This window comes from Simochromis diagramma, unplaced genomic scaffold (genome assembly GCF_900408965.1).
Source record: "Simochromis diagramma unplaced genomic scaffold, fSimDia1.1 OVJJ01000603.1, whole genome shotgun sequence".
NCBI classification, from domain to species: domain Eukaryota; kingdom Metazoa; phylum Chordata; class Actinopteri; order Cichliformes; family Cichlidae; genus Simochromis; species Simochromis diagramma.
In genome coordinates, this window is record NW_024387414.1 from 20,198,366 (window position 1) to 20,211,709 (window position 13,344).

At 42.2% G+C, this 13,344-nt stretch overlaps 1 protein-coding gene across 10 annotated transcripts in view; it reads right to left on the reverse strand.

Annotated features, from left to right (window-relative positions):
• Nucleotides 1–13,344, reverse strand: part of sox6 (SRY-box transcription factor 6) — a 129,422-nt gene that overhangs the window by 71,818 nt on the left and 44,260 nt on the right. For 8 of the 10 annotated variants that reach the window (XM_040012088.1, XM_040012091.1, XM_040012095.1 and 5 more), the window contains 2 exons: nucleotides 11,620–11,857; nucleotides 8,224–8,434 (listed from right to left, as the gene is read on the reverse strand). In XM_040012088.1, the coding sequence (XP_039868022.1) occupies nucleotides 8,224–8,434; nucleotides 11,620–11,857 (449 nt within the window). The remainder of the gene's footprint in view (nucleotides 1–8,223; nucleotides 8,435–11,619; nucleotides 11,858–13,344) is intronic. The other 2 variants (XM_040012097.1, XM_040012093.1) reach the window with 1 other exon arrangement.

Consider the following 13,344-nt stretch of genomic DNA (forward strand, 5'->3'; position numbering starts at 1 on the left):
ACACACTGTAATAAATTATAATAATTTCATACAAAAATCAAATTACTGGGTACCTTGCATTGGAGAGAGTTTTTTGGGGGGGTACCATGCAATTTAACTGTCAGATATAAACTTGCCTGCTAATCAATGCCCGAAAACATTCACATTTATTCATCTATGTTAAATTAATAGATGTGTGAAGACCACGTGTAGTACTGTGATCATGGCGGTTCAGTGTTGATTTTGTAAATTAATGGGTGTCTGAATATACAAGGACAAAAAGAGACTAATGGGATTCACATGAATGCGTTACAGTTTGCAGGGAAGCCAAGTGTCTGCCACTGTACAGACAGTGGACAACAACCCCGGTACTCCTCAAACACTTCAAAGATATTCAAAAAGAAGCAACCTCCACATAAGTGTTCTGGGTAATATACTGCTTTATACATAATACAACATACTGTGAATGTGTCATTTTGTGTGTCTTGCTCATTTTACTTTAAGCAAACAATGTGTTTGGGGGGGATGGGTGGCTGCAGCGGGTGGTGGATATGGTTGTTGGAGGCGATCTGAACTCACAGTGAGGGAATTATTAATTTCCACTTCTCAGTTCGGGTTTTTTATCCCCAAATAGCAATTAAAGTTGTTTATTTAATCACATAACCAACTTTGTTTACGAAGATGCCAGAGTTCAGGATGTACAGATACAGCTTACTGGACTGTAAGACCAAAGGTCACTATTTTTAGATTATGTTTTAAGCTCTCTGAGAAAAAAAGAGATGCCTTCACCCCACAAAAATCCCCTTTTTTCCTTTAAAAAAAGTCTGAAGTTCTAGGTCTTTTTAAAAATTAGATCAATGTAACTGATGAACAATTAAAATACACTAAAAAAAATGTACAGTCAAACCGCCAGTTGGAGAAATCATGAAGTTACCATAGCGCTTCTAAAGGTTAAGTATTCCAGCTCCTAGAAAGTCTCCATTCATTTCCCCTCGGTACATTGAGCTAAGTGTCTTAATGTGCAGCAACAATAGAAGTAATATGTATCTTTTCCCTTTTATTAATATGGGGTACGGAGCCAAACGGACTATAACATGCTGGCAAAGTACTTTTAAAAAGTGATGACATTAGTCAGCTGACTGTGCATTAACACCCTTTGTAATGCAATAAAAAACAATTTCCGTTCATTTGTTCTGACATGTTCGTTACATCTCCCTGTGCGTGTAATATTATTGAGCAAGGAGAAAGAAAACAGCATTGTGTGGGAGGAAAAGATTGTTCCATCGCTGCTGATTAAATAATCTCTTTGTTCAGTACGCAGCACGTCAAAGTTTGATCTAATAAATTCACGTTTGCTTTTTTCCTGGGAGAAAACAATGCAAATATGTTAATAGGTTGCACATACACTAGTTGTCATGTTTGGCTGTGTCAAGGCGGATCTCTTAGCTGGATGGCTGACGTATTTCTGACTTACAGAACAAGTCTGAAATGTGCTCTGAAATCATTAGCAGGCAACAGAGGCCGTCTGTGCCCGGGGTGTAAGTTACACTCACGCTATTTTGATCCTCGGTCAGATGACACCGATTCTTTGTCAAGTTATGTGTGGAGAATGCTTGGGAGCTGAATACCATAGCTAGGACAGCGATACTTAGCTGGCACACAGTTTTCCCAGTGTAACCCAATTGCAGACGCACGCAAATGTGCACACACTGCAAGGTACACATGCCCTCACTCTGCCCCACATCCCACTGAGGAATAGCCCCTGTCCTTTCCATTTCTGATTGCCGCAGCCCATCCTCCTCCAGTTTGCCACATATATGACCCTCATCATGTTCCTTTTCCTGCAAAACTGGCCTTTATCTCCCGCTTGTGTGCTTCATGATCCCGGGACAAATTTAGCACCCACCTTTAATCACTCCTGTCCTCTTACGTATCAGCATCCCTGCTTTATTACAAAAACACTTGCGGCGCATAAAACATTCAGGCCATCACAAACTACAGCTGATTTTATCACCCGGTCACTCATACACAGCACACTGATAAATCTAACAAGAAGCGTTTGTTCAAATTCTTCCAGACCTTTACCGCAGAAGCTGTGATGTCACTGATTGCATTTCTAGACTGTTTGTTAAAAATGCAATTGACGAGCCATACCTACAGCCAGCGTGTGGGTGTATGAGCATATAAGGACAAGCAAGCCTCTGTGCAACCCTGGCTGCGATTTGTCTCTCAGAGACACCCGTTTCCTCCTATCAAGGGGTTCCTGTGCAGCCAGTAAGCCAGGATCACAATGGGTGTTTTGTGCTGCATGGGTGCAGGGGGACATGCTCAACAGCTGAAACCCGGGAAGATGGCCCCTGGAATGCTTCACAGCAGTTGCTACTGTTGACTAATCGGAATATGAGAACTGGGGAAGGTGATCTTGAATGCGAAGAATGGCACATTGAAGAAGCAGCTGCTTGTTTTGTCATCTGAATGACCAAGACAGCAGAAAGGGTTCCCGTTTTAAAAGGGGCAACAAAATCTATATCTTAGCTTGTGTAAAGTGAAACCTGCACAGGCCTCCGTTGCCCTATGGGGACATGCCTGTGTTATGTGAAGGCTCTGTTTTGGAACAGATAGTAAATACATAATTCAGGAGTGGACCAAGCTCTCTGAGCTGCCTATTCCCATCATGAAGCCACTCCATTTAGCAGTGGGCTCTGATCTCAACCTGGCAGAGGAACAACTTTGTCACTGGAGGGTAAAAAAGGATTGAAGACAAAATTTACAGAAGGAGGAGGGAATGAGGTGCTCTGGACAGATAGGGGTGACAGAAGGGGGAAAAACACTGAAAAAAGACAGAATGGAGGAGTAAAATGGGGGGTGGGGAGATGGGATGGGAGGAAATACAGAAACCAGAGAAGAAGGAAGAAGATGGCAAAGTAAGAATAGGGAGGAGTGAAGGGCAGGGTAACCCTTTTTTGTGAAAGTTCACATGTCAGGCTGGCAGGCTGCCCGCGGCATACAGCCGAAAAATCTATTTAACGTCTGCTTCACGGGGTGACAAGAGGGTTGATTGGCAGAGAGCAGAGAGCCACTTTTGATCATGTGTCCTAACAAGCGATTCCAGCTCATGTCTCCTCAGCCTGAACAGAGCTACATTACCTATTCAAACAAAAGTGACAGACCAGAGCACTGCTCCGCTGAGCTGGTGCACCACACCACAGGCCAACAGAGTGCAGACACACACACTTTCACACACACACACACACACACACACACACACACACACACACACACACACACACACACACACACACACACATATATACAGGAAGCACTCCCCCTGACATACAGTACTGGATGTAAGCATAAACACAACTATCAAGTAATGACCCTTTGATCAAACAGACAACTTAAAAGAATCTGTTAAACTATTTTAACAACAGTGAAAAAAAAACTTTGCAGAAGGTGGAAATAAGGCATACAGAGGAGATGCAGATTCTTGGCTAATCGTTACTTAACCTGTGTATGCTAACGGCAAAAGGGTCCCAGCTTTATATTGTCCAGCTGATGCTGCAACGAAAGGCGGCGTTGAGCTATGTGTGAAGAATGCCTCAAAATCTGCAACCAAGGCAACTGGGTTTCCAGCCCTCATTGCATATGCATAGAGTCAGAGGCTCATGCTCAGATCATTATAACAAAGATTCCTATTAATTAGGTGGGATAAAGCAGAACCAGATGACATGGCAGCTGGGATGAGACGAGAGGGGAGAAGGGCGGGAACTAAAAGAGGAGGGGAGAAAGTGCAGCAGTCTGTTTTTTTGGGGGAGGTGTATTTTTGCCGGTATAATGTATATTACAGGTTATAGATATACAGGAAAGAAGGAAAACCTTGAAAAATTCTTTTAATGCTGCATTTAAAGAAAATGGGAATCAAAAAATGAGTCTGTTAATGCTGTCAAGCATCTGCAGCCAATTGCCGTTGAGTCTCCATGTAGAGTCAGAAGAGGTTGTGACACTGACAGGGGAAAGTGTTACAACAGAGTCAAGAGTTCATCAGTGCTAATCAGACCACAGGCTTAGAGCTGATCCTATTCTCTTCCAAAGCTTTCACCCATCCCTGAATCTCATTACACGCCGTGTTGTAATAGAGGATAATGACCTGGGGCTACTCACACAATGCTGATCGCTCCCCCCACACTCAACCTACTGCACAGTCATTATACAGTGATAATACACAATCTCGCCAGGGGGATTACACTTACAAATAGAGAAGAGGTGATAAAGGCAGAAGGTGAGGAAGACACGTCTATGTAGTGGCACTGAGCCACACACCGTTTGCACATATGACCAAACACAATCCTTCCAGCGGCACACCCCACTGTGCTGCTCTATGTCACCGGCAAAGGTTCGGTAGGGGGAACTCTTTTCTTAGTAGAAGGATATTTAATTCCTTTCACCTCAGGATAAAAAGCAGTTGCAGTTTGGCTGGTGGTACGGCTTCCCTTTGCTGAACTAATTAGCCATGACTTTGTCAAAGGACTCCAGGTGTTGGCTGTTCTGCTAGTGCACCTAGTGTATCCACTCTTACTGTTCTTCAAAGGCTGCAGTCTTAGAATATCTGTCCATCTCTGTGTCTTGACACTTGTGTTATTGTTATGTTTTAGATAAAAGCTGCAGATTACATGTGAAACTATCCACTATCAAATATTCTCACGTCACCCCTTTTTCCCAGTACGGTTTACTGAATAGAAGTCTAAGAACCGAGCCGAGCGTATTGTGATGCTGAACACTATGGCTTTTGTAGTCGGCAGTGGTAAAAACAGAGTAAAGCTCAAAGGTTGTTTTTTTTTAGATAGGTGCTTTTACTGAAGTTTTAAAAATAAAATATATAGAATATTGATTTTTCTTTCAGCTTTCATTTAAAATAAAATATAATAAAAAACAATATTTCTTAACTGCCCTAATACATGGAAATAAGCTGCTTGTGTTTTAATATTAGTCTTGGATGGACTGGCAAGGTTTCAACAAGTAGATAGTGAGCCTGGAAAATCCCTAAAAGGTAAAATGGGATGCTGAAACCCAATTACCCGTCCTTGTCTTGGGGACGATCATAAAGACTGTACACACAAGAGTTTCTGTGTTGACTTGCGCAGTATTGATTCATACTTTAGTGCATTATATAAAACTGCTCTAATTGCATGTGAATCAAATCAAGGTCACCTTGGGTTTTTATAATCAAGGCTATTTTTCTTTTTACCCTAATACTTTATACTGACATTTTTAACTCTTGACAAGTGCTGTCTGGAGACTTATCCATAAATAATGCATTTACAATACCTAGTAAATAAACATGGGGCACAATCGTTAGCCCTGCTGGCAACTGGGCCTGATAGAGCTTTTACAGCAAAGGTGACTATTCAGCTAAATGCAGTGCTCGCTGCTGGGAGGACATTTTCATTCATTAGCACAGTCACAAGCACTTAAAGCACTTTAAGGACCAGAAATGGAGAGTAAAGGTGGAAGGATAGAGAGGGTGAAAGGGTACAAATATACAGAGATGAAGGGATGAAGGAATAATAGCTAATACTGAACAGTGACTCTTTTTTTTATTATTTGTATGTTTGAAAACAAAGAAATTATTTTCATGCATAGAGTGGATGAAGTCAAAAAATTACCATCTGTTGTTTTAGGGACTGTCTGTATACCTTCATTTCTACCCCAATAATTCATGTACTGTATTTTTAGGTTTTGTTAAGGCTTTGAGAAAGCTGCCGCTAACAGCCAGCTGTCATTTGTGGTTCTTGCAGTACAGAAAAAATACCTCTTAAAAACCCAATAGCCAGGAAACCAGAAACAGCTATTGAAGACTGTCAACAATAAATGGCAAAGAAGCTTTTCAGAGCAAAGTTTTAGAAAATATATCTATGAGCAATGTAGTGTGAGAAGTGTATCGCAGATCATTTGCTGTCTCTCTACAATTGATGTTACTAGAGTTATCTTCAGTCCATCAAGACAATGAGCCATCTTGACTAGACAAGGAAGGCCAGAGAAGAATGGTACCAGATGGTGAGGAGTCTCTGAGGACCTCAGTGACCCCGGCCAGGCAGACATCAAAGCAGCAGAATTAGACACAACAGTTGTCATGTGTAGATAAGCTACATATTTAGCTCATCTGTTGCTTGTGGTATATTAGTAACATCATTAAGACAACAAATGGCATTCTTGCATGTTCTCTACTACATTAATCCTGCCCTTTTCATTTCCAACTGTGTCTCTGACCAGAAACAAAGACATACGATTAAGATCTCTCAAAGGTTTCTCTGAGCTTTTCCTTGGGCAGTTTCTCAGAGTCCCTCTCCCCCATTTTACAGTAATCACATATCATCACCACTGAGGCTTCCTCAAGTGCTCTTCAGGAAAAAAGTCTCCCACAATTCTTGCAGCTTGGGGACAGCACACCGAAACTCTTGTATTCTGCGTGTCTCCAGCTCAGAAACTAATTTCTACCAACAAGGGAGTTTATTTTGGTGGTGAGGATACACAACACATGAGGCGGACCAAGTCACTATTATTAACAGGAGATTAAAACAGCTGTATGGTACTCTAAAGCACCCTCTCCTCCCTGCGCCAACATAAGGCACTGGATTACAAGCTGCACTTGACCATTTAAATTACTGCAACAACCAGCCTTCACCAGCTGGGGCTCATTACCATAATGCCCGCTGTCGCTACCAAGAGCACTGACGGTCTTGCCCTGAAAATCAACTCCACGAGAAGCAGGACATATGAATTTTTTTATACCTTAGGGTAAAACTCAGCAGTAATAGCAATACCAACTTTGTCCTAACCAGAAGCTGTCCTGCTCGGGGAACTCCTTTATGTCTCGTCATATCTCTAGATCAGTAGCAGCAAGGATACCGGATATCCCTAAAATTATGTCTGCGTTAGAGCATTTAGTAAAAATGGCCCAAAAACATGGGCGAGACAACACAGTATATTTACTGTCTGAACTGAGATATTTATTAAGAGCTGCTTTTTTTTCAGTGTGTTGGTAAACTGCCAATACGAGTGGCCATTAAATCATAATAAAAAACAATTATTAAACTAATAAACCTACCCAGGTCTAATTTGTAATATAGATTTTTTGTATTCAGTGAAATATGGACCGACTTCTAATATCTAATGACAACACAAATAATCAGTCTCATATCAGGATGTGGCTAAACGATTAAGTGATGAGAGGCCTGTGACGCTCTGATACAAAGATCGCCGAACGAACACTTAAAAAAGAAGTGGCAAATTATTTTTAGGCTAACAGAGGTCTAATTTATTCGTCTGATGAAGTGCTTAAGCTAAGAGCTCCCCAGACACTAAATGAGACACATGCATTCCCAAGGGGGTTTAACATTTGATTGGATGTAGTTATATTACTACAGCCCTAATTAAGAAGGGGGATGTGTTTCAGCAGCTCTTTCAAATATTTGTTTTTCCGCCATACTCTTGATAGACTGCAGGCTGTAGGAGGGAGAGCCAAGCAGGGTGAAATGGTAGCAGATATGATAGAGACCCAACAGTCTTATCGCAGAAAGGGATTTCTTTTTTTCCCCCTCTATCTCTACTTTTAGGAAACAAAACAACAACAGCAACAACAAAAAAATCTCTGAGCTGTTCACGGTGCGCTGAATAAGATGAATTAATTATGCACACGAAACAGGTAAAATCCTTGAGAAGGGCTTGGGTTGTTTGTGGTTAGCAACCTTTGATGAATAACTGTGCATGGTGAGAAGTGTTCTTGTGTAGCAAAATAAAAAGGAGGTAATGTTCCTGGCATCAGGTCAGCACTATAAGTTTTATAGTCAAAGAGTTTTCCTTGGCGTGGACGAAGACCACACTTATGCTGAGGTGCACTGCCACACAGTCTTTGTCATGTTGGAAGAAGTTCAGAACAAACTGGAAATACTGTAACGTCAGTATTCCCAGCTTTGAGTGTGCCCGCATGAGTGTTTGAGACAGAGAGAGATACAGGAGAAAAGAGGCAGACAGTCAGCAAGCGTGAAAAACTATTAAAGAAACAGGAAAATGTGGAAAGATCGAGGACGCTTAAGGGGGAAGAAGGTAAAGTATTCCTGTGCCCATACATACACACACACACACACACACACACACTTGCACGGACACACACACACACACACACACACACACACACACACACACACACACACACACACACACACACACACACACGAGGAGTCATACCGTCTTGCTCTGTCTTTGTCATCTCCTCTAGCTTCTTCTGCTTCAGAGTGTCCACTACGTCTGCCAGGCTTCCTTTGCGGCGCTCTGGAGTTCCAAACGCTGATCCGCTCAGCAGGTCACTTCGCTCCCGGGCCCCCTCCTCAGGCTTGTGTGGGGAAGTGGAATTGTTCCGGAAAGAGTACAGGGAGCATACTTTATTGCTGTCAGATTCCTGTAAGACAAACAGAAGTCGGGAGGGGAGGCAACAAGGGATGGGATTTGTATTAAGTGATGAGCAGGATTCTGTGTTCTGTCAGTGGCTCTATTCAGTGTTTTGACAGTTTTTCATTCAAATGCAGTGATTGCTAGGTTTTTGCAGCTCATGGGCGCTTTGGCCATATTAAATGGCTCCTCTCTGGCTTTTCAACACGGCAGCTTCTGCAGTCTCAACAGTGATAGCTGCTCTGATAAATGAAATATGACAAGTGAAAAATTGAGATGAAATGATGAGGTACACTTTCATGGGGGTATATCCATAATGTGCTCAGGCTTTACTTTTCATCTGCGGAGACTACACAGAGAAACCGCCCAGCTGTAATCTCTCAAATTGCTGTTGAGTGTGCATTTGTGTTAGGGTGACTGCTGTGTAATTTGTTCATTTTCTAGTGGAGAACTATTCTCAGCTGAGTGCCTCGAGCCGTCGTAAATCTGTGTCCTGTCTCAAGCTGTTGTTGTTTTTTCGTCCCACCTGTGTATGGTTTAGTATTTAACTAAGGGTCCTGTCTCTGGCTGACTGGCTGAGTGTTCCCGGTGCACAAACAGAGACATAAAGGCATGGGGGAGAAGAATGGGGGAGGGCTTCAGGGGGAGAGACAGAGAGAGTAAAAGAGAATACTCTGCACATGGGAGTGTATAGGCAGCGCACAGACGATGGCTGAGGATTGCGTCTGACAGAAGGTGGTGTTAATTATGGTTTGTGCAGTCTGAGAAAGCAGAAGGTAGCTAAGCAGCCAGGAGTTGCAGCCTTTAACAGGGGAACAGTTACTGATTTAAACTTTCGCCTGCACAGAGAAGATCTGAATCCAAAATATACTGCAAGCCTGTCATACAACAAACAAAAAAACAGGGAGCTTTAATCAGCACCAGTGTGATAAGAGTGTATTACAGCATGGTTAAATGATGCAACCATGTCTGGAGTCGCTGACAATCCCAAATAAAAAGTCGGGAATGCAGTAAACCAGGCAGGAGTGTTGACAGTGCCGAGTTCTCATCCCTGTGTGGCATGTTGAGCTCGAGGCAGAGTTTCAGTGGAGTGTAGGGTGGTCTGGTACCAAGTGCCAGGGTGGCACGACTGACCGGCCTACTCTGCACCTCCCAGCCCAGCGCTGGATCATTATGCAGCATGGCAGAGACAGTTGAGAGTGCTTGAGGGGAGTGGAGCAGTGCTGGGTTAATCAGCTGGCGTGGGTTCAGGGCACAGCCCACACAGAGCCATGGCACAGCAATAGAGTCAGGTAATCAGCAAAGGCAACACTCTAATTCCTTCCACCTTATGCCCTTTTCTTTTCTTCATCCACCTTCTTGCATTTGTCCCTTTTTTCTTGTTTTTTCCCTTTTACTCTCCTTTTTAGTTCTTACTCCCACTTACTATTCAACCTATTATTCAGTTGAAATACCTTCCAAGCGTAGAAGACGGCATGGGCATAAAAAACGTCCACTCCTAACTGTACATTATACCAATTAGGACTGTCACAAAATCAAGGCAAGAGGAGGGAATAACATAGAAGTAATAAAACACTCAACCTTTAACATTTAAAATAGCTACTATCTAACTATTCATGATGTGATGTGCTTGAATCAAAGTCATATCGAAAGTTTTCAGACCTGCAGACTCTTTCTTTTTGTTACTTCAATGGCTGCTGGCCTTGTTTACATCAGTGAAAGATCAGTCTTATACTTTCTTTAAGAAAACATGGTGATTGGTGCCCTCATATTTCTTCTTTAAAAAAAATAACTTTCTTGTATTTAAGTTTTTTTATCCTTAAGAGGTTACATAACTCAATGTTTTGTCTCTGACATTTTATTTAAGTTTGTGTGACACATAGTTTATTTTATTTATTTTATATATTAGTTATGTATGTTTGTGAAGTGTTTCTATATGCTTTTTTTTTTAGCTGTACATCATAAAATTCACTAAAATCCTGTTGCTGACACACTGTAATGTGCTACAGATGACAAGAACCTGAGAAATCCTATGGCTCTGTGTGTGTGTGTGTGTGTGTGTGTGTGTGTGTGTGTGTGTGTGTGTGTGTGTGTGTGTGTGTGTGTGTGTGTGTGTTGTGCTAAGGTGTTGAGGGTCTCAGTGGCAAACTGCAGAGCTACTTCAGAAGCCCTCTGGGTCTCTTTACCGCAGGCCCGTCTGTCACAGACAACCACCTGCCTCCTGTGTCTATAGCCCACAAGTGCCTATGCTCTTCCTCATTCTGCTCATATCAAAGCGGCGCTCCACTTAAAATGCGCAGCATCTGGGGGTCTTGCCGCAGATGTAGCTTACACAAAACAAGAGAAACAACACACGCACTGAGCACACTATTTTTTTTTTTTGCAGTAACGTAAATCCAAAGCACACCAAAGAAAGCAGATAAAGCTACATTCCTCTCCATCTGCTATTAAGTAATTTTATGTGCCATTCACATTGCTCAGAGAAGAGTTAGAGATCCCCTCTTTAACCTAATAATAGTTCATGGTTTAATGTTTGGCACAGTTGCCTGTCTGAAAGGCTCCAGAATCCCTGAGGATTCAGAGCATTACAGAACCACGGGGCTGGAGCTGGTGATAGAATATCAGCTAAGCTTCTTTATACAAGCCAGGAACAATGAGTGGCTGCTCCGCTTGGATCGTGAATACCCCCGGGAGGACAGTAAGACATAAGTGCATACTAATAGGTTTGAAATTGTCCTGTATTACTATGCTTTATTTAAACAGAGCTTCGTCTTCTACGCCCCACAGTAGCTCACACTGTTTTTCATTCACTCCATAAGTATCACAGAGTCACTTCAGAATAATAAAAAAGGTTTAGAGATCGACCAGTTCTGTATAACTTTAGCAGACTACATTGGTATTTGTCCTGCTAAATGGCTTGCTGTCATATTTGACATTTTTTTTAATTTTGTACTTGAAATCTTTGTTATTGCTGTCATTATGCTTTTTATACTGTGTGATGCTCTGTGTGAAACATTTGCTGTCCCCAGTGGCAGGTGAAAAACGAGCTCAAATCAGTGCGAATTTAAAACTCTTTTCATCTGCACAAAGATGCTTTGTGAAAATGTATGAGACTTTTGAAATGTTTGGCATTATTGGTTAACCAGCATGGGCTCTATTAGAGATTTGTTTTGCAACTGCGTATGAATGTCTCACCATGCGCTGCTGGGCTGACACCAGGCTGTCCCAATCGCTTTCTGATGGTACACTGCTGAGCGGCTGCATTTCATCAGGGGCTTTTCCGTGAAGCAGACTGTGCAGCGGCAGCTGTGGTGTGCCATGGGCCTCTGCGCTCTCCTCTTTCTCCCAAGACAAATGCTCCTGACTCATGGCATCATCCCCATCAACCACAGAGGCAAAAGGAGACGTGGCTTGCTTGGAAGACATGACTCTGCTGTGGAGCAAAGAAACAAAATAGTTGGAAAAAAAAAAAAGATTATGACTTATAGTTGTTGAAGAATTTCATGAATGAATATCAAGTTTGGGGGGGGGGGGTTTCGTAGATGCCACTGGGATTACAGGTAGTGCACCTGAGGGGATGATGGTGCATGAGATGAATGATTAACCTGGCTGTCACCTGTTGCTGTTCTGCGCTGCTGAGTTGGGGGCAGGCCATGGGGTCCCTAATCCTTTGTTTAATGCAGATGGATGACTTGATCTGTGGCTGGAACCATCCCTATTTGAGTTCTGGTCCAAACCCCACAACAGTTACTCAAGCAGCAGGTCAACCAGAGAGGGGGACTAAATCCAGATAAAAAGTGAAAAACCTAACAAATGAGTTAACTCCTGGTACGAGACTGCTTTCCCCCCTCTTTTTTCTTTGTCTTTTATTCATACGCTACCTAAATGATGTTCTCTATTTTTCAAACATATTTGGTTTTGTCCTCCAAACATCGGAATAATTTAGTAATTTTCCTCATTTGGTTTTCTTTCATTCTGAACCAGTCAGATACGAACAAAAGCCAGCCTTGTCTCCTTTTGTTTCCGTGCATCAAATGAGGAAATTATTAACATTTTGGTGACAGCGTTCCCCCAGGCCATCAAATCCTACTTAAGCGGCTTAAAAACCAAAGCTCGCAGGAGGACTAAATTCACAAATCTGTCACATGCTTTCATGAATATTACAGTGAAGAGTGTACTTGACATATCAGGTGCAAAGGAAACTCATGTTAATTCTAATTTCTCTCTTTTTTTTTTCTTTTTTTAAACAGCCCAACTCTTTTCGGTGTAAAATTTATACAACCAATTCCGCGTTTTCTCACAATTAATGAGCCTGCACTCATGCTGTGCGCTACAAAGAATGAAATTAAACACTGCCAGAAAATCTAATTATGTGTTTGGTTTTAAATTAAAAAGGGGATAATATGGCCTTCCTACTGATCTAAAGTGGAGAGAAGAAGCTGGAGCATATTTAGCTGCTAATCTACCTTTCCCATAGCTGTTGTTCTGTTTATTCTTCTCAACTCTGGGATATCGATCATTAAAACCAAGCTGTAAATGCTCACAGTCATGGCGTGTGAGTTGGTCTGCGTTTGCATGGGAGAAGGAAGAATTTAAAAAAAAATTAAAATGGGGGTGGGAAGTTACAGCTCTGTGTTTGTATGCGACAAAATGCTCAAGATACTTCTTGCATTACATTTCATCACTGATCAACATCTGCCCTGTTCTCCTGCTCTATCCACAGGGGTCAGTGTGACAGCACTTTAGTTTCACCCTCAGCTTGACATGTGGGGGTGGGAGCTCTCAAGGTTGAGGCAGGCTGTGGTGCGATGGTGTCCTTGCACTTTCTGCTGAGAGCCGGGGACCAAGAGATAGGCAAAGGTATTTTCATATTAAAAAAAGGATTTTGCTAACAAGGTCTTGACTGTAATGGTTCCTGGT